The 21474-nt window shown below is 39.4% G+C and overlaps 6 protein-coding genes across 6 annotated transcripts; 2 read left to right on the plus strand and 4 right to left on the minus strand.

Annotated features, from left to right (window-relative positions):
- Positions 1–1921: 1921 nt before the first annotated feature.
- On the minus strand, positions 1922–3469 carry FOA43_003227 (uncharacterized protein; the record flags this gene model as incomplete). Its single annotated transcript, XM_038923481.1, has 1 exon — positions 1922–3469. One exon carries the CDS (start codon positions 3467–3469, stop codon positions 1922–1924), a length of 1548 nt encoding a protein of 515 aa, XP_038779409.1.
- Positions 3470–4373: 904 nt separating this feature from the next.
- FOA43_003228 (uncharacterized protein) lies at positions 4374–5025 on the minus strand (the record flags this gene model as incomplete). Its single annotated transcript, XM_038923482.1, has 2 exons — positions 4374–4675; positions 5019–5025. The coding sequence occupies 2 exons, from the start codon at positions 5023–5025 to the stop codon at positions 4374–4376; spliced, it is 309 nt and encodes a 102-aa protein (XP_038779410.1).
- A 187-nt stretch (positions 5026–5212) lies between these two features.
- Positions 5213–7507, minus strand: FOA43_003229 (uncharacterized protein; the record flags this gene model as incomplete). The annotated part of the gene is made up of 1 exon (XM_038923483.1): positions 5213–7507. The coding sequence occupies one exon, from the start codon at positions 7505–7507 to the stop codon at positions 5213–5215; it is 2295 nt and encodes a 764-aa protein (XP_038779411.1).
- A 1759-nt stretch (positions 7508–9266) lies between these two features.
- FOA43_003230 (uncharacterized protein) lies at positions 9267–10997 on the plus strand (the record flags this gene model as incomplete). Its single annotated transcript, XM_038923484.1, has 1 exon — positions 9267–10997. One exon carries the CDS (start codon positions 9267–9269, stop codon positions 10995–10997), a length of 1731 nt encoding a protein of 576 aa, XP_038779412.1.
- A 3727-nt stretch (positions 10998–14724) lies between these two features.
- On the minus strand, positions 14725–16374 carry LAC12_3 (high-affinity glucose transporter; the record flags this gene model as incomplete). The annotated part of the gene is made up of 1 exon (XM_038923485.1): positions 14725–16374. One exon carries the CDS (start codon positions 16372–16374, stop codon positions 14725–14727), a length of 1650 nt encoding a protein of 549 aa, XP_038779413.1.
- Positions 16375–17665: 1291 nt separating this feature from the next.
- Positions 17666–20734, plus strand: LAC4_3 (Beta-galactosidase (Lactase); the record flags this gene model as incomplete). Its single annotated transcript, XM_038923486.1, has 1 exon — positions 17666–20734. One exon carries the CDS (start codon positions 17666–17668, stop codon positions 20732–20734), a length of 3069 nt encoding a protein of 1022 aa, XP_038779414.1.
- Positions 20735–21474: the final 740 nt, after the last annotated feature.

Below are 21474 nucleotides of genomic sequence, written 5' to 3' on the forward strand. Positions count from 1 at the left end.
AAAATAACGTGTATTCGCCCAGAATGGTGTCGTCGTCGGTGAGGAGTCCATGATGTAACCTCACTTCTAGGGAAAAGGAAATAAAATCACTTATCATGTGCGGCGAGCGAGTAGGGAGACAGAAATCTTTAGATCAAAGGCAAAGCAAAAAAAGAAGAAGAATCTGATGATACATAATGGCGAATATAAATAGCTGCAGTGAGTTTGCAATCTGCATGGCTGTTAATAATATGAATATATCGAGACAACAAATAATTGGATAGCCGAGTTCGAAGGCGCGGCAGCCTCTGATAAAGGATCAGAATAAGGTCGACAAGTTGCCGGAGTACAAATGCTTATTCGATGAACATGAAATGTCTTGTAATATTGAAGCAATGAAAAGAACAAGAGAAATTCTCGGACTATATATTTCTTATTTTATTTTGATATTTATTCTTCTTGTTGGGGAAAAATACTTAACATGATTCATTTGTACCTGCTTGAGATTAATAATCAGAATACGATATGCCACTTGCAGATTTTGTTCAAGGACAGAATGTTGCATGGAATGATTGTATTGATTCCTAAAGTTACAGGTATAAATAAAACTAATTTCCATGGTTGTAAGAACTATGTATGGATAATATCAAAAAATTGTAACAATGAGAAGATGCTTTGTCTGCGATTTGGGATTGAACAACAAATCTAAGGCAGGTAAGTAAGTCCATTGAAAAAAAGTCAAAATAATTCCAGCTGGCGCTTCTGTTTGGGAGCTCACCTTCAACTATGAACAGAGACTTCACAAATAACTGTGTTCCTGCATAGTATAAAGTTCTATAAGCTTCTATTGTTTAGCGCTTTCACTACTCTAGCAGAACTACTCCTAATTTTAGTTATGACTTATGTAGGATTTGAGCTAATCTAAAACAGGATTAAACCACTTTTTTAAACACTACCTAATTAGTTTGTGCATATACTCTCCTCATTATAGCAGCGGCTATGATACGTCTTACCCAATGTGGAACTGTGGGCAATTGCAGCTCTTTCCGGATATAACCCTCGTCTCCGGAATTGGCCATTTGCGGAGATAATTTTTGTTTCTGCATGCGCGAAGGTTGGTTTGCAGCAATAGTTGTCGCGAAAGATCAAGTTAGACACAGCGGACTTAAAAGTTCAAATATTGCATGGCGGAAAAAGCTAAATATAGCTTGCTTTCTGACCTCAACGTTGCAAGCAGCGAAAGGGAATCCGGACTTTCTACGTGACTTGCTTTGGTGACGAGTATTCCGAATTATTCACCAAGCATTGCTGGAGTTTTTGAAGGCCTTCAGGCTTCCCAAAACCCACTATTCTCTGCATATGCAGATGCATCTTTTCCATGTTAGTGACGCAATCGACACAAATTACCTGTCTTAACAACAGTTACAGGATAATAATTTGAATATTCTCTTTTACCACGGAAGAACTATTTCCTATCTTTCTCGTTGACATTATTCGTCATTGGATGAATTATGATTAGTAATCGGTATAACTGCATTGCATATAGATGGCTCTTTTTCATACTTGCGTCTAATTTCAGTACTTCTTTCTTATCGTTTTATTTTCTCTTACTGTATCTATCAAGTTAAAGGATGCCTTAATTGCTCACACCTTATTGTCGGTTCGCCTCTTCTGTTGCTGTTAAATGTTCTCCAAGCTGGACATGCTTCGTACTAGGTTATATCCATCTTTACCCCCCAGTTCTCAACCAGAAGACGGCTAAGAATAAACTTTTTAGGCGAGGGCTACTGATACACATGCATAATCAGTTGATACTGTCAGCCACTCTCCCTTGATTGTTGTTTAAGCTACTCGATCTTTTCTCTCGGACCGTATCCAAAAACCCAATAAATTTAACAAGTAATTTACCCTACACCACACTTACAAATTGATCTGATCTAATTTATGTGTCGATTGACTTGGTACCATTACCGGATACCACATCTGGCACCTCAATCTCTGAACTTTCTTCCTCCTGACTGATGACTGATTCCACCTTATTTTCATACTTATTCACATCCCATCGTTCACCGTAATAACTAATAATAGGCATAAACAACATGACAGCAGCTGCAACTGTAGAAATAATGTATCCTAAATGGAATTCTGGTGCTTTCTCAGTAGGAAAGAATACAATATTGGTCCAGATGTTCATTGCTTGGGACACAGCATCAGAATAGCCTAAGACAAACGCGCGCTCTTCTGCATCTCGTCTACATGCACGGTTGATCTGGCCTGAAACAATACTCTGGTTCACAGAGTCGAATCCAATAATCATAAAACAGAACCATTTGTAACCGATAGGGATATTCCATGCCGCCAAGCTTGAGTAGGATATTATGAAAAGAATCTGTGTGACACTCAAGAATGGGTATATAGAAAATGAATCCGACAAACCGGCAAGAAAGAACTGCGCAACAACGCCAACTGCGGACTGAATAGACGGAAAATTATTCACGTCTGTCTCGGTATAACGTGATGGAGAGTTAGCCTTAAGCCACAATGGGAATCCAGTGCCATCCGGCAAAGCAACGATGTTTAATAATACCCAAAAGGCAGCAAAATAATGAACGTGCCATCTCAAGAAGACACGTTTCACAAGTGCAAACGATAGCTTTGTTGGCTCTTTGACGCCAGATTGACGCATCCGAACCTTGGCAAGCTCCCATTCTGAAGAGCGTAACCAAAAGACATTTCCAGCTTGCTCCAGAGTACCTGGGAACAAAACAAAGCCAAATAACGCAATTGGAACAGTGAAGATTCCATCAATGATGAAACCCCATTGCCATCCCGAATGGCCGCCCTTACCACTGAGGTTGCTATAAGCAGCAGACTGTAAGAAACCCGAAAACATTCCACCAAGGGATGACGAAATCGAGAAAACCATCACCCTTCGATAGACCTCATCACGTTTATACCAACTTCCTAAAGTATAGACAATACTGGGGAATATAGGACCTTCGGCAAGACCAATAAGGAATCTAATAGCAAACATCTGAGAAGGCGTATTAACAGCAGCCTGGCAAAACGTTAACACCCCCCAAATGGTCTCCAAGATCGGAAGCATGAATCTGGCCCATGACCGGGTGACAAACATGACACCACAACACATGCTAACGATATAGCCTGCTGAATAAAGTGACTTGGCGTAGGCCAAGTCATTACCTCCAAAGTTGAGATCCTCCTTCATACCAGTAACATAGGCATTGGTGATGTTGGATTTGTCGAGAGCCTTAGTAAAGTATGAAGCACAAACGTATGTCAAGATAATGAAGTCAATCTTCAAAAGTAACTTCTTCTCCTTTTTCTCAAGATATGATGGATACCAGACGAAGAGTCGCACAAAACCATCATACCAGTGATCGATTCTCACGGATTCGGTATCACCGACCTCGCTTGTGGTGACCCTAGGCGAGAGTCTTTCTTTCTTTTCAACACTTTCTTCCGACATTTTAGATTACAGGAAGTACCTAGATGTATACCAAGAAGAGATGCCAGGAAACTGCTACATGCTTATATAGATCTGGACTTGATTGTGGCTTCTTGCTTACGCATGGAACCATTCCGATATTCATTACCCAAAATGTCCTGTATCTTCATAAACAAGTAGCAACGGAACATGATGCAATAGCTCGTGAGAAAAATTGTGTGGCTAGGTTTCCAGTTCTGGCAAATTTGCCAGATTCGTTTGGCTGAATAGGGATTAGAATCTTGCATCGAAGACCTGGAGATGTCAGTCTGACGCGCCTAAAGATAAGGGTGTGCATATCTCGATTCCATCAAAATGTAGACACCGAAGAAGAGCAAACCTCAGATGGAAGCGGACTGGGTTGAATGTGATTCGATAACCCCTCAAGTGATGACGGAATACAATCTTCAGCCACAGGGAGAATTTTGACATGCTTGTCGGCTATTGAAGGGACGCAAGCTAGCTGTCCGCACGGCTAGCTGGCCACACGGCTGGGACAATTGCCAAGCGCGGAATAATAATTTTGACGTCGGTCGGAAAATTTTCAACTTTCTTCTCTTCCCCTTGTGGTAACTAGAATGGCCAATGCCGCTGAGTAATTTTGAAGATGATTTTTAGCGGAATCCCATTTAATCTTGTAGTAGTAGTGTTGGAAAAGCTGACGGGAGATGACAGAAATGTATCTTACTTTAAGAGAATAATAACGGAGTGTGAGATTAGATATGTGCAGAGATGGAGGCGTCGATACACGCAACGATGAACTTCCTATTTATTTCAATATCATCAAGGCCTCTTGGAGAATAAAGGAAGACGCTTTCTAAAAGTGGCTTATGGTATCTACCCGTCAAGGGATGAACTTCGCCCCACCTTTTGCTCAATAAAGTTTCTATATCTTGTGGAGTAAGATAAAGTGGATGCTGTCATCGAGATCATGAACGAGGGTGACCTCGCACTCGGAGATATGCTTTTTGGCAAACAATCCATCGATATGGCTTTCTACAAACGATGCACCCCTCAAAACGGTACCCTCATGAGAGTCTACAACATCTCTAAACATATGCTCGAGCAATTGACCGCTGCTGGAGCTTTTCGGTGGATACACCTGACGTTGAGAGATCACCCACCTGGCGATCTTGGCACGCTCGCCCTGACACACAGGAATCTCTTCGGCGTTAAAATATCCCTTTGCTTTTTTTTCCATTCAGCGACTTATAGTGAATCTGGTTGATATTTTTACCGTTGCGTCTTAAGACGAGAGTGCAGGGCCATGACACAACAAAGTACGCAAAATTTCCTGGAAATCTCCCGGCACCATTACTTTGAGCCGGGCACGATTGTCTTCGTACGTAAAAACCGTGACTGAGATAACGCCGACGCCTATTAAGACCTTTTTATAGCTCCTGGACCCATATCTAGTTCTGAAAGCATCATCACTTGATAGCTACTACTGCTAACTACTACACTACTACTAGTAAGCACCAGAGTGGAATTTTTTTCACGGGGACAGGTTTCGTGTCAAATCCGTTCTTACTCGACATCGGGTGATTCAGGAAGGGTCAAAAAAGTTATCGAATGATCAACACCCATCAGATTGGCAGAAAGCAGAAAATTCGATTTATGAAATGAATATGTACATTACTTATTTTAGAGGGGCACCTTTCTACCTAATTGGCTTGAATAAGGTGACACTACGGTCAATCATGAAAGGCGTCCCTTCAATATTCCCTATATTTCGTTACCCTTTCCTGTCAAAGCATGATAGTCGCTCAGTGACTCTGCATCGATGTAGTCGCTTCTTGACGCATCGAGAGTGTTTGTTGTGCTAGTGGCCACGCTTGTAGGTATCGATTGGCCGCCTTCAAAGTTTAAACCCGCAGGAATGTTAAGCCAATCCTGTTCCGCAAAGAGAGAATCAAGCATTTTCTCGAATTGTATTCCCTGTGTTTCCAGCTGTATAATATCTCCTTCTAGACAAAAATCTCTCTCTAGCTTTTCTCTAGCTCTAGAAATGATATCAGGAACCCGTGTTTCCTTTGTGCTGCATGAATTTTTGGATTCCTCGATGGCCTCAGTAATATACCTCCAGATGATAACGGTCTTGGCCATCAAGAAGGAATCAAGGTTGTTCTTCATAATTTCATTTTCGCTCACTTCTTTGTAGAAATCGGAAGCAAATGAAATCAATTCAGATGGGAGGAGTAATCGTGCACAAAGCCTTTCACTGAATTCAGGACTCTCCTGACTATGCTGGTAATATAGGGCTCGTTCTAAAACTTTGTAGTCCATCTCACCCTCGTAGCTATTTTCTCTGGGCGGGTATTCAAAGAGCGTTGTCTCCTTTTCAAACTCGCCGATAAGCTCCGAATCCTTCGTTGCGCGCGGGAGTAAGTATGTGAACCAAAGAATAAATGACTGTCCAAATGTACGGCAGAATGTCTCTCTTAGGAAGACAACGTACTTGCTGTTTCTGTCAGAACCAAAAATACTCTTTCCCTCACAGATCAGTAAAATCTCATGTAGCGACAACGCACAGGAAACTAGAGACTGTCTAAACATCTCTCTTGTAATATTACTCAAAATATTGGCAGTAACCTTGTCATGAATTGAAGGTGAATCCTTACGATGCAAATCCTTTATGCCAACCATCACCATTCGACACAAGCACTGCAATGTCTGAAAAAATATTAATTTGATACGGCAAAGTGCCGCAAGTTCATCTATATCGCCAACAGTCCCTCCTGGCACAAACATATGGCAAGGCAATTGGCGGCAGAACTCTATCATGGCATGAATTAAGTCAAGGATCTCCCTGATCGAGACAGCCCTCCGAGAGTTAACAATTAGAGCCACATCTCTCATTAGCTTCAAAGCCTCTTCTCGTTTATTTTCAAAAAAGAAGTCAGATCTCCGATGAAATTCGGCGGAAAAAGTGTAGCTTATCTGCAACGGTGAGCCGGTACCCACAGAATAGCATGCATCCTCTATCTGCATGTAATTCCATAGTTCCCTGATCTCCTGGTGGGACATCACTCTGGTTTTCATGAATTGGTCATTTTTGAAAATGAACATGTTCGCTATATCAGGATCGGAGTGAATACCTAATTGATAGCACATATCCAAGGCAGTCTGGAAAATCGGATAAGAGTCAACTTCTCCTGCAAGTCCCTTCGAGCTCTCGAAGACATATAAGCCCGAACGCAAGAGGATAACCGCTAGTAGTGCCTCTTGCGTGCGCTTTCTCCTGAACTGTGAAATATCCATCAAGTTCACTGCCAGCGAGCTGAGTATACTGGTAGAAGCATCAAGGTGATGGTTAAACTGTCGCTTTTGAGTGTTGTTCTGCGTAAAAATAACGACTAGGTGGACTAAAGCTACCACAACCGCAATATCGGCATAAAAAAAGGGCTTCTCTGGTTTATTGAATACGCATAACTTCGCTGGTTCATTCGACTCAGTAAAATATGATGAGAATAGTGAGTGGATGACATCCATCGGGATAAAGCCCCCAAATATCATGCCGTTCAACTGATTTTCAAAGTATGTAAGACGCTCTGAAAAAGCCTGATAGTTTGGGCATATGATCTGATTGATCAGTTTAACAACGACGTCCTCCTTTTCTGAGTCTCCAATTAAACCCATGCCCTGTACCATCTGGTCATGAGTCTGAGTCCAGATCTGTTTATATTGATTCATAATGCTTCGCATACCGCTAAGCATGTTTCGAAGCATATCGCGTGAATAGAATAGCCAAAATCTAGATAATGGGCCTAAAAAGGTTATCCATGAAGGCTTACCAGCAATTGTCATTTTTTTGAGCCCTTGCAGCTTCTCATCCAAAACGCTGATTTCGTTAAGGTGTGCGGTGTGGCTGTGTTGGCCTGTAGACAATCCTTCGGCCGACACTGCCGAACCAGTGGAATCATTATACACGCTGCTCGCATTTGATGATTTACCTGCATTATCCCTCAGTATGTCAAACTTTTTTTCAAGCACAGCCATCTGCACTCTGATTCTATCCATCTGGGAAGTAACTTCCCCGTTTGGTACCTGTAGGGGTACCACCGGGGATGAAGTGGAGCTGAAAAAGGCTCGTAGTGCACTCAACATTGCACCTTCACTATCATCTGGCTCGCTGCATGGACTCCCGTCCGGACCCTTGTACTCGCACTTGCTTCCACTCTTGAAACAGTTAGAGCAAGGCCTTTTTTTGTCACATTTGATCTTTCTCCGCCGGCATTGTGTGCACACTAAGTACTTGCGGTTTCTCTTTCTCGTGCGTTCAGAAGCGGTTTTGTCTTCCCCGAAATTTGAAGTCTCTTCGCCTACATTCATTTCTCAGTGGTCACCACTGCAACAAAGACGAGTAGCAAACCAATTGGGCTATGGACTGTCTCGGTCGAGGATATTCCTATCGCTTTTTTTTTGCGGTGCGAAACGTCCTATTTAAATAGTGCATAATTTTGGGGGTCCCCCTTCTACAGTTTTAAAATGTACAAGATTAGCGTGCCACATAGCTAGGTTGAACGCAGCTTGATGACACGTGGATCGTTGCATCAGATATCTATACAGTTCAATGGTCACTCTTGCCCGTTTCCGTTTGAGTAAGTCTTAATTGTTAGTACAAGGACAAATGTAATTCTCTGAGAAAGAATTGTCTATGTGCAGTTTTCTGACGGACGCTGTCCAGAGTATTGGCGCAGTAACGTTAATTTGGAATCTCCAGCAAAGCCTTCCAGCATTGTGAGCCCCTGCTGGCTCAAACTTTTCCATCATACGTCCAGCAGAGGTTGAGGACGGTTGAAGCAAACATAAGCGGACGAAGCTCGGACATACGATTATATCCGCCGTTCATTATTATTCTCTTCTGGTCCTTCTACGACCCTTTATTTGGCCCAGATTTCGTCGATATCGCTATAATATCAGCAACACGTATTCAATGACAGAACATAATATAATATGATACGATACTGATAGGTAATAGTAAAAGATGGATAAAGAGGAAGTTTTAAGTCAAAGTGTGGTGTGTGTAGCACTTCTTGATGCAGTGAATTTGGTCCTTTTTCCTCGCAATATAGTAATTCTTCCCATCCCGTCAATTACTAATGTTTGAATGTATCGCTTTGTAGGATTCCCACTCTACACCCCCTGATCAATAACTCCGCCGCTTTTAACTTATACTTTATAAGCATCACAAACACCAGCAGGAAAGGCAATGCCTAGACGCCGCTCTTTTTACAAAAATTTAAAGGATTTAAATAGCAACACCTAAAAACGGTATTCGTAGGATTCTGAAATCTCAGGCACAAGACGCACTTATATTTCTTGAGTTATAGTTAGTATGTAATCACTAAACAGCCGGAATCATCATGATTTCCTTATGGTCAATGAATTACTCGCCAAGAGTCGGGACCAGAATGCTCATTCTTCTTCACGGGCCATTCAAAAGCTGCTTACTGGTCCATACACCTTCCATTGTATTTTTCAAACTGGTAAACTTGTTTCGAAGTCTTTTAGTAAAACTGGGCCCTTGACCCAAGTCCTGTCGTAAAATATTTCTGGGAAATTATGCGGTTTGGGGTAAGAAAAACGGCTTGGCGGACGTAATCGGACGTCCGAATACAGCCGTAACGATTTTGTCAGTTCTCATGAGTTTAAGAACAATCTGCTGAGGACAACTAATTTCAGACGAAACATATATAAACATGCTAGATTTCGTAGAAACAGTATATGTACATATATCTCGTAATGTATTATCAACTTCAGATACAAAGTGTTCGAAATGACAGAGTCCGTCAGTTCAAGCCCAAGTGAACAGCAGCTCAGTGGGATAGAGATGGGACTCCAATCAACGGGGCTTGTGAAAACTTTTGAAGAGCAGATGCTGAACGCTGATGATAAGCTTTCGCATATTGACTCAGCACATTTAGGTGAGAAACCAGAGAAATTCAGAGAGAGTGATGCGGGTGACGGTACCAGAAGAGAGGACCAAATTCTCACTGGTGCAAGATTCTATACATGTGTCTCGTCCCTCCTTCTCTGTACATTTTTGGTTGCCTTGGACCAGATGATCACTGCTTCTGTCTTGACAACAATTGCCGACCATTTCAATGAATTCAATAAGATGACATGGATTACAGCAGCATTTATGATGCCCATGGGGTGTTGTGCGCAGGGATGGGGACGATTATCGATCAGCTTTGGCAGAAAGTGGATCCTTGTGTCAGGCATGGCCCTTTTCGAGTTTGGTTCTCTAATAACTGGCATTTCCATTTCCATGAATATGTTTATTTGCGGAAGAGCTATTCAAGGTGTGGGTGGCTCGTGCATTCAGACTGTTGTCATGATCATAGCTACAGAAATTACTACTATTGATAAAAAGCCAATCCTATACGGAACACTCACCTTAACCTTTGTCTTTGCTTCGGTCATTGGTCCCGTCATCGGCGGAATTTTTGGAACGTATGCTAGCTGGAGATGGTGTTTCTACCTCAATCTCTGCTGTTCTGCTATCATATTTCCATTTTTTATCTTATCCTACCATCCCAAGCCTCCTGTTGGAACTTTTAGAGAGAAGCTAAAAACAGTTGACATTCTTGATAACTTCCTTATTGTTGCATCGACAGTCCTCATACTAATGGGCATATCATTTGGAATCACTGGGTCTAGCTGGAAGACAGCATCGGCCATCTCTTGTCTCGTCATTGGAGGAATACTTCTTATTGCATTCTGCGAATATAATTTCAAATTCTCCAAATACCCAGTGCTTCCCTCAAACATTGTGTTCAATAAGAAAATATTCGCATCTTTCATCGTCATTACCTTCAATTACAGTGCAATGATGGTAGCGCTCCAGTTCATCAGCATATACTTTGCAAATGTCATCGGCCACAACGCATTTCACACCGGCTTGTCTTTGATTCCTTGTGCTGTCTCCTCGTGCGTGTCATCGATTGGCAGCGGAATCCTTATTCAGAAATTGCGGATAATCAAGCCGTTCTCCTTGCTGGCAGGGCTCCTTTTGCCGGCCGCCGCGGGCTTACTTATGCTAATGAAGCAGAAGGATAACCTAGGCCGCGATATTGGGTTCCAGATCTTGCTTGGAGTTTCCACTGGTCTGAATATGCAGGGTCCAATTATGAGTGGTCTCATTAATGCACCAAAAACTCCCGGTACCAACATCTTGATGACTGCTTATTTCATCTTCGGAAGAAGTATGACTGCTTTGTTTTTGGAGATCGCTGAGGAGATATACACCGCAACTTTGACATCAGGTATCGCCAAAATTTCGCCAATGATACAGGGGAGTGAGTACGCCATCTCAGAGGTCATCGTTCGATCAGACTTGCTCGACAAATTGAATGAGCACGATAGGTCCTTGGTTGCTGGAAAAATCCTAGAAAGCTGTCATGATGTCTTCTGGTTGTGTTTTGCTTTGGCAATTGTGGCACTAATTGCAACGTTATTCATGTCAAACAAGAAGCTGCCGAAAAGTGAAGACGTCGAGGCATGAGCGAGGTGACCCATATGCTCAGCCACACGGTCTATTATCTATTAGTATGGTATAGTGTAAGAGATGCTCTCTAGAGGGTGGATTTTAGTAGATCTGTAGAAGTCAAGTAAAGGAGGAAGAAGATAATGTACATGAAAATTTTCGCGTTGCATGGTACTCTCTAAGCGAGCCAGAGTTCATATTATTTGATCTTGTGCTGTGAAGCCACCCTTCAAAAATGTAATGGCTACCCGAAAGAGGTGTCATTATACGTCATACGTATTGCCAACAAATATTGGTCATCCTACAACATATCAGTGAACGTGATTGCCAACTTCGATTTCAACTCATTCCGTCTCGCAGTCAAGGCAGACAAATATACAAGCTTTGAACCCCTGTTTTCTTCATCCGTGCAGAAATTGTAAAGAAAGTAGTTGGCTGACATTGGCGAAAAAGAATGCATAAAGTAGTCGTCGTATGTTTCAAGCGCGAAGCCCAAAAATTCCGACGGTATTTTCGATATGGTTGCTCACTGTTGATAGTGAACAAGGACTCTGATAAATTCAACTCAGGAATGTTGTCTTGCTTAGCATGCAAAGATAAAAAGTGGGAAGTGGTATCTTCAAAAAGAAACATCAGGATTATGTTGTTTGTTTTAGTTTGAGCCTTTTGTTTCTGATAAATTGATGTGGATCACTTGCTCGTTTATATTTCCTAGATTTACGTAAAGAGATAATTCAAAACAGGAATAAAATATTAATATTCTTTTTGAAGATAGAGAATATTTCAAACAATGGTGTTTCCATTGAGAGTCAAGTTATTTTGAAGAAAAAATATGCTAGCCACCATGAGTTACACCTAATCAGACTTGTTTACTGCCAACAATTTCGGTGTTGTGCACATGATTATGGTCACATGATACTTTCAGTTTAGTGTTGACTTCTCAAGATGAGCTACTGAGCTTTGGTTTCTTAGTTGTTTCTAATATCTAACGTATTTCAATCCAGGAATTATATCTGAGTCAGATATAAAGGCATACAGTCACAGTATGAACAGTAAGTATTCAGAAAGAAATAGTTAGATCAAATTAGATATAATATAGATTGATAATAATAAAAAAAGGATAAAGGAAAGTTGATTTTCAAAGTATGTTCCTTTTGTTATGATTAGTAGCTCTTCATATAACGAACTTAATTTCTTTTTTACACAATGCGGCAATCCTTGTTGCCCTGTAAATTACCTCTGTCCAGATATATCAGTTTATAAGCTTCAAACTCCACATAAGCTAGTATTATTTGAATCGACATAAATCTAGTTAATTAATAATGATTTAAGTATAATGATATATAGGTTTGAAAAGTACAAGCTGAAAGCCTTAGTGTTTCTCAAAATAATGGAGATAATCATTCGAACAAAATGTTGTTTTCTAGACAGCAAAATGCCTTATTATTTCATAATAAATTCATCGAAAAGCTAAAGTTTGTAGTTTCACGACATCGGCAACTGCAAAAGCAACAGTATCCAAAATTTTAGGTATTCAAGTGCATTATAGTGACACTCAATAACAATTCGTTTTCCTCATTCTCACTATTTGATACAAACTGTTAATGAATTGTACCGAACTCTTCGTAAAAAGAGATATTGGGGAAGAAGATTTGGCGGTTAAAAATAATAAATCCTTCCCATTTACGAACTGGTTGCATTAGAAAATTTTATAAGCAGCCTACCTTAAATTCCGAGATTCTAAAAGCGACTTAAAATTTGGAATAGCTGATGAATAAGTTTTCTCTTATGTTATACCATTGTCAATCTTTTCTTTCTTCTCTTTTATATATTGTGATCTTACCCCAGGAGCGAAAAAATAGTGAAATATGTCTTTTGCTCTTATGTCATCAAGCATGTCCTATATTACTGAAAATATTTCGACCAACTTAGTGAAAAGTTTATTCATTTTGACAGCATGGTGTTGTGTTGACTATAGCTCAAATTGTGATTATACACCACCACTTGTGACTATTCTCTGATGGATGTATCGGCCAGCCAGTTCGTTCATAAATAACTAAAAATCATAAATTTAAGAGCTATCGTTGAATTGAGGAAACATAATTGGATAATTAAGAATAATGAGAATTTCTCTTCACTTTCAGAAATACAGACTGCATAATTGGACAGAGCAAGATTTGGAAAAAAAATCCTAATGCTTTCCTCATTATTAAGATCAGCAAACATATTAGAAGCATTTCTCCTCCCATCTTATAAGAAAATACTTAGTTCAAAGTTATTATAGATTACCCTCCCTCCACAGACTAACTGCATTTGATTTGTTGCCATACACCTTTGAGTGATTCCCAATCTTTCAGACATCCTAAATATTTGAAGTTTTTTTTTTCCATTAAAATGTTAATTATTCATTCAGAAATGACTGGTTCAGAAAATCTTCTGAATGATCGAGACTGCGGAAGTACTCAGGGTTGGTGGAAGATGGAAAAAAACAAGGTGGCGATAATAACCGATGAAGACATAACATTAAATTTCATTGCTGAAAAAACTTAATATGATCCTAAAATGATTAAATATATGGAATAGAACATTACAAAGGCACTGATTTCATACAAGAAAACACAATTTCAAAAGTGGGCTTTATTTTATGGCACATTGACAATTATGACTTTATGCCAAATCTCAGAAATAATTTTTTATTTGAAATACCCTTTGCTTTCTGTATCAAAATGTTTAGAATCCGCCAGGAACCCCAAAAAGAGAGTTATGATTAATATTTCTGCCAAAAGGTATTCAACACACAATTAACATTTTATGATCACTGTATGACCTCTGTGCTCCAAAATGATCACCATACAACATGGATTCTCTACAATACCAAATCAGTATATTCGTCATCTTCAAAAATTTATTGATAAATATACTTGTTACGGCCTTGTGCAATTTTTTATCTGAGGCTAGGTACATACATGGTTATAATATTTCTTATGAGGGGCGAGGTGACAAGGTGATAAGCATCAAATACTTGAATGTTCGGACATCCAATGGTCTGGCCAGAAACTGACCAGAGAATATTGAGCATTGAAGGGTTCACAGAAGATATCACTGGGAGTGACCGACATATTGTTCACAATTTTACCAACAACCTTATACATCTCCTGTTAATGTTCAGTTTAAAAGTAATTAGCAATGGAGACTCATCACTCTAAGAAACAAGAACACCATAGGGAGATGAGGATAAGAAAAAAGACATTCTCGAAGTAGTAACAAGTTTACAAGAATTCCGATTACCACAACTCTGGTAATGTCATTTCCATCATTCAAAGCTCGTAAATACTCTCCAATATTCGAAACAAATATGAATACACAGGCTCGAAACATTTGCTCGTATTCGTTTAGACGACATTCATATTACATCTGATTTGTGTGACACAGCATTACTTTTTTTCTTTGCCTGCTCTACTATTTTACTTATAGTACCCGGAATGTACAAATGAGCAGTATCATTCTCTGCAAACCAAGTCCAACGAGATAAAATTCTACAGATTCATCAGGCTCTAATGGGTCCACTACTTAATACCTTAAAAATTTCTTTTTCAGAGCTTTCAATATTCTTAAATTTCGTAACACACTAAAAGACAATGTTCATCGAACCAAAGATAAATAATGCTTACACGTAGAAAACATGAATGAGAAGCAAAAACAATTTAATGAAAATATTGTAAAAAAGTAAGTAAAAAAACATTTTCTATTCAGATTGTTCAACAGTGGCCTTAGGCTCACTTGTTCTCATATTTTCAGCTTCAAAGCCATTGGCAAGCCTGATATCTTTGAGAAATTCAGGATCTGTAGAGGCTTTTCTTGGATTTGGAGCCTCGAAAACATACTCCAATTCCTCCAACGTCTTACCTCTAGTTTCAACAAAGAAGAAATAAATTATAATGAACTCAAAGACATCAAAAAATGCGTAAAAAACATAGAACCAATATCTGATATTTTCCATGGCCTTTGGAGAGGCAAATTGATTGACAAATTGAGCAACACCAGCAACAATACTTAAAACAAATTGAGCCTTACCTCTGATCAAGTTAGAAGAGACTTCACCTGGATAGATAGGCTGCATAGGAGTGAAGGCAAAGGAAAAGATGACTCCAAAAAAGTAGATGAACACCAAAGTTCCTTTTGAAGCTCCATCAGACTGAGTAGCCTCATACCTGGCAGTACATATAGCAAGACCCGTAAGGGCTAAGGCAGATCCCAAAGTTGAGATCATAAACATTTTTCTTCTGCCAACTTTATCGTGAGCAAAGGATCCCAAAATAGAAGAAATCCAACTAACTATTGAATAAACGCCATTCATTAGCACATTTGTTGAAACGGAAGTCATACCAACTTTAGTCAACATTGTAGGCAAGTAGTATGAACAGACATTGTTGCCTGAGAATTGACCAAACCATGCCATTGCCACAACTAAACCCAATCTATACCGATCAGACCTGTTTCTAAATAAAGGTCTAATATCCATTGCAGTTAGAGGATCAGATAATTTCACGTCCTTAAAGGATTCCTCCATTTCAGCCATTTCAAGGTCCACCAATGGATTGTTCTCATCTCCATTGCAGTGATATTTTACAAGAAACTTACGAGCTTCATCATAACGACCAACACCCACCAACCATCTTGGAGATTCAGGCAAAAACCATGCAAGTAGAACAACTATTCCGGGAAAGCAAACTTGAACATATAATGGAATTTTGAAGGATTTATCAGAACCAATCATATTCTTATTGGTACCATACGTGGTGAAAGCAGCAAGAATGGAACCACAATACCACAACGTATTATACAAACCAGCAACTTTACCTCTGATATGTGGTGGAGACACTTCGACACAGTAACTTGGAGCTGCAGTATTGGCAATGGTGGTGAAGAACGACAAAAACCATCTGCCTCCAATTAGGCCTTCTTTATTTGTGGTTGCAGCGGTTATGATTGCACCAATAACAGCACCCAAGCAACCAATCCAAATGGCAATCTTACGACCCTTCCAATCCATTAACCAAACAAAGAATGCACCCGTAATTTGGCCAACATTATAAATAGAGAAGACTAGACCAGTACTTGTAGAAGAATTAACATCTAAGTTGTAGTAGGCCAAATAATCTTTCATGGTATAAATGGAACCCATCAAGGAACCATCGTATCCCTGCATAGTGGAAACAAGATACACAACCAAGCACATGCCATACAATGGTAGATACTGTCTTGAAAATGCTGGTGGAAGCTCAATATTATCCATATTTTCTGGAACGTCCTCATTGAGCTTCTCTAAAGGTCTAGAGTTTGAGGTTTCCTCCCTCTCGAGCGTTGCCTCTTGAGAATTAATCGTTTCTGACATAATATTTCAAGTACGATTAAGATAAGCTGAATAAACTACGGAAACAAAACAAAAAGCATTAAAAAAAATGCTACTGTGAACCCCCATTTATACCAACAAACGAAACCCCGAAGAACATCCCCCATACTAATTACATCGTGACTATTCAGTGTATTCACTGTAATCCGCCATTGAAAACAATGCGTGACGAGTTCTCAATGAACTTATTGGCAATCTTATCGGTGTTCAAATATTGAATTCAATACTATCATGGATCAACTGAATGAATGAAAAATTAGAAAAGTACATACACATAAAAAAGAAACAAAAATGTCCTTAGTTTAGTAGTGTTCACTTTCTCATTGACGATTGAGAACAGGTGATCAAAATCAGATTTAGGAGTATTCCCAGCAATATAGTTTAGAGGTGGTAGCGCTATCCAATCTGCATCCATTTTCCGTCATTCTCTATATATGAAAACAGAAAAAAAGGAAAAATTCTTTTTCAGTTTGCGGAATAAAAGTGACTACATGTGTCTTTATTAATTTCTTATAATGAAATATTAAATGATTCTTCATCAATACTGCAAGAAAAATAAACTTCTGGATTCGAAACAATACATAAAAATTGCTTTTGCAAGAGATAAATTTCCGTTTAAGGGAAAAACTCCAGTTTTTCTTCAATAGGTTTATCCTAAATGGAGGGGGAATAACGTGATCTATTATGGATGCTATAACTTGTTCTGACGCATATGCATAGTTTGAAGGTATTCAATGGGAACTGCAGTGAACGACTTTCCCCGCATTCAATTAGAAAGAGCCGTTTCAAAGCCGTATTTTACATTTCTTCCAGCCGAAAATTTCAAAGTCATACCAATCATTATTTGAGGTGGGGCAGCCATGCAAAACATCTACTGATTCATTTTTTGGGAACCTTACAATGAGTGGTTTAATTGAGGGGTTCCGGAAATCTGCCGATGCTTAACTAGGTCATTGGTTCAAAACCCATGAGAGCGGGATATTGCACTCCGGAAACTCATAAATGCATTATTTAGAAATACGGTACTTTAACTTACTCTCAAATTGCTAAGAGGGTCAGACCCATCCATTCGTATGTACTTTGGCAATGCGATATACTTTTATCCGTAATGACGCAACAATGGATGCAAATTATCTAAGCATTCATTTTCCTCATTTTCTAAATATTTTTTTTTGGCACTGCGAAAGCATAAAAGACAGTGGATGTACCCTGTACTACCTGAAAAGGGAAATGCTAGGGCTTTACTAAGTAATAGTGGATTGAAGGCGAAAAAATGACGACAGAGTTAGTTCCTTCTTACTTGAAAGACCCTAAGGTTGTCTCCGAAAACCGACTTCCAACTAGAGCTTATACTTATGATCCTGAAATCTTTCAGTCATTGAATGGCGAGTGGTCTTTCAAATTGTTCGACTCTCCTATTTTGTCTCCTGACTTAACAAAGCTTAGAGATTCAGACTTCGATTCTTGGAGTTCGATTGCAGTTCCATCTCATTGGCAATTGCAGAGTAATGGAAAATATGGACATCCACATTACACAAATGTGCAATTCCCGTTCCAAATTGATATTCCAAATCCTCCGATCTTAAATCCAACCGGTGTCTATTCCAGACGGTTCTACATTTCCAACCCTGAAGAATTTAATCACAGGATTAGATTTGAGGGTGTTGATAATAGCTTTCAGGTTTATATGAATCAGATGTACGTTGGATTCAACAAAGGTTCTCGTAATGGAGCCGAATTTGATGTACAAAAGTTATTGGTCAAGGGTCAAAACCTGATTTGTGTGAAAGTCTTCCAGTGGTCTGATTCTTCTTACATTGAAGATCAGGATCAATGGTGGCTTTCAGGTATTTTCAGGGATGTTTCATTGCTTACCTTACCCCGGGCGGCACATATTGAAAATTATAAGGTGGATCCGAGATTTCTTGGCTCCAGTTACAAGGATGCCAGATTACTTCTAGATCTAAGTGTTGTTGGTACCGACTATGACTCTGTAAAGTTTACTTTGTATGATTTTGAAGATCCTCACAAGAGTATCGATACCGAAGCATTGCTGAATGACTTTGACAAGCCAACAACCCCAGCGATCAAGTCTGTTGAATTCAGCAAGGAAGATGCCCAGAAAACACTAGAGATTTCTGTCACTACTCCAAAGCATTGGACTGCAGAAGACCCTTACTTGTATAAATATGCTTTGGAGTTGATCAGAGTGGATGGAACTTCTGTTCATACTGTCCACAATCACGTTGGATTCAGACAGATTGAACTTTTGGATGGTAACATTAAGGTTAATGGCAGGACAATCTTATTCAGGGGCGTTAACAGGCACGAAAATCACCCTAGATGTGGTAGAGCAGTTCCTTTGGAGTTTGTGGTCAGGGACTTGGCACTCATGAAATCCCAAAACGTCAATGCTGTCCGTACATCGCATTACCCGAACCATCCAAGGGTGTACAACTTCTTTGACAAGTTAGGTTTTTGGGTTATCGATGAGGCTGATTTGGAAACTCATGGTGTTCAGGAACCTTATAACAGATATAACAATATTGGTGCAGAGGATAGTGATACTAAGCACCTCTACTATGACCCTAACGTACACTTCTTGTCTAGCAATCCAGACTACAAGACTGCTTATTTGGATCGAGCATCGCAATTGGTGTTACGTGATATAAACCATCCTTCTGTGATTCTTTGGTCTCTTGGTAATGAAGCCGGTTATGGTACTAACCATCAATTGATGTACAAATTGATCAAGAAGCTAGATTCTTCCAGACTTGTCCACTATGAGGGCGATGTTAACGCCAAAACTGCTGATGTGTATAGTTTCATGTATCCACCTTTAGACTTGATGGAAAGATGGAGGAAAAATCATACTGACAGCAATGGAAAGTTTGATAAGCCATTAATTTTGTGCGAATATGGTCATGCTATGGGCAATGGTCCCGGTAACCTAAAGGAATATCAAGACATGTTCTACAGTCATGACTTTTACCAAGGAGGCTTCATTTGGGAATGGGCCAATCATGGTATCGAGTTTGAGACTATTAGTAAAAAAGATGGAAAGCTCCACAAGGCTTACGCATATGGCGGTGACTTTAATGAAGAGATCAACGATGGAATTTTTATCATGGATGGTTTATTGAACTCTGAGCACAATCCAACACCAGGTGTGGTTGAATTAAAAAAGACATTGGAACCCGTTGTCATTGATTTGACATCATCTGAAGTTAAGATAACTAACAGGTATGACTTCTCTACGATCGATCATTTGAAGTTTTTGGATGTCGACAATGATAAGGTTTTGGAAGTCACCTCCTTGAAGCCGGGTGAATCTATCACGTTAGATGTCACCACCAAGAACGTATCGGCTGTATTGAAGAGGGACTCTGGCGTACTAAAGGCTGGATTTGAAGTTGCATGGGGTCAACTCGAACCAGATCTACAGGTTATAGAGCCCACTTCAGAGACAGTCAGAGATGAAGCTGCTATTTTAGAGACTGCTCAACTTGTTACTATTACTTCAAAAAACGTTGTTTTTGAATTCAATAAACTCCTTGGAAAAATTGAACGGTTGACAATCGGCGATAGGACTGTAAGTACCAAGTATGATGGCTCTTCAATTACATTTTGGAGACCACCAACAAACAACGACAATGCAAAGGATGCTCCGAACTGGAAGAAGTTCAACATGAACTTAGTCAAACAAAATGTTCGTGAAGTCATTGTAAAAAAGGGCACAGGCGAGTATTTGGCGAAGGTGATTGTCAAGTCTCGGGTTGGTCCGCCTGTTTTCTATTACGGATTTGATGTCGTTCAAGAATACATTATCTTCCCGAACAAGCTAACTTTACATACTACTTTGAAGATAACTGGTGATTACCAGCCAAAGGATATTCCTAGGATTGGTTATGAATTCTGGCTAGGTGATAATTATGATTCTTATGAATGGACTGGTCGTGGCCCTGGAGAATCTTATCCGGACAAGAAGCTTTCTCAAAGGTATGGAAACTACAATTCCAATGATGTTGAAGACTTTGTTTATGACTATCCTCAAGAGAACGGCAACCATACCGACACTCACTATTTGAAGATCAAATACAAGAATGCAGAAAAACTGGTGATTTCTGAAAAAAACAAAACTTTTAACTTCAAATTAAGTGACGAATATGGCGTCGAAGAAGCTGATCATCCATGTGATGTTAAACATTATGATCAGTATTATGTCAGATTGGATGATGCTATTCATGGTGTTGGTTCCGAAGCTTGTGGACCCCCTGTTCTCGACAAATACAGACTAAAGATTCAAGATTTTGATTTCACATTTGATCTATGTTTTGATTAGAATAGGTAAGCCTAAATAATGCTAAAGACGATGACACTTGAAGGCAAAGCCAAAACATGTTCTTTTTTAATTTTAATATACGCTATGTGTTATGTATGGTTTTCTTTTTTAAAGGACGACTGACTATCTTTCACAACTTATGGCAATGGTGAAAGCTATATATAATTCTTCGGTGTTTTCAATACTTAATGTAAACATTCAAAAAGAAAAATCAAGGTTAGTAAAACATGCCTTAGTTTTTATGATAGATTTAGTAACTGCATGATTGTTAGAAAAATTCGGTGCCAATAAGAAGATTGATGCAGTTGATATCAAACTCAAAAAAAAACTTTCAACTTAATTTTTCAGATTTTTTAGAGAAGCAGGAGAATAAAAAGTTGTATTGTGCTTCCTGTTCATGATTGATGCAACTGAGGTATTGAAACCTCTGTACAGCACAAAAGATGACCTGGAATATAAAAACCCTTCAGAACTCAAAAATTTGATATTTGAATAAACCGATGCATGCTTTGCTTTTGCAAACAAAATTTGGCAACACCGGATGACATTCTACTATACCTACGCATTATCTCCTGGTTTCTGCTTTATTAAATCTGATAGAGCTTCATCCCCGCAGTCTACAGCCACATGCAAAAGGAAATGAAAACTTCAAAAAGAAACGTGCATAGAAAATGTCGAAAATTTCTAAAAGGATAACCGACTTTGACGAATCATAACTGCATAATCCTCCCGATAAAGGC

The sequence above is a fragment of the Brettanomyces nanus genome, chromosome 4 (genome assembly GCF_011074865.1).
Source record: "Brettanomyces nanus chromosome 4, complete sequence".
NCBI classification, from domain to species: Eukaryota; Fungi; Ascomycota; class Pichiomycetes; order Pichiales; family Pichiaceae; genus Brettanomyces; species Brettanomyces nanus.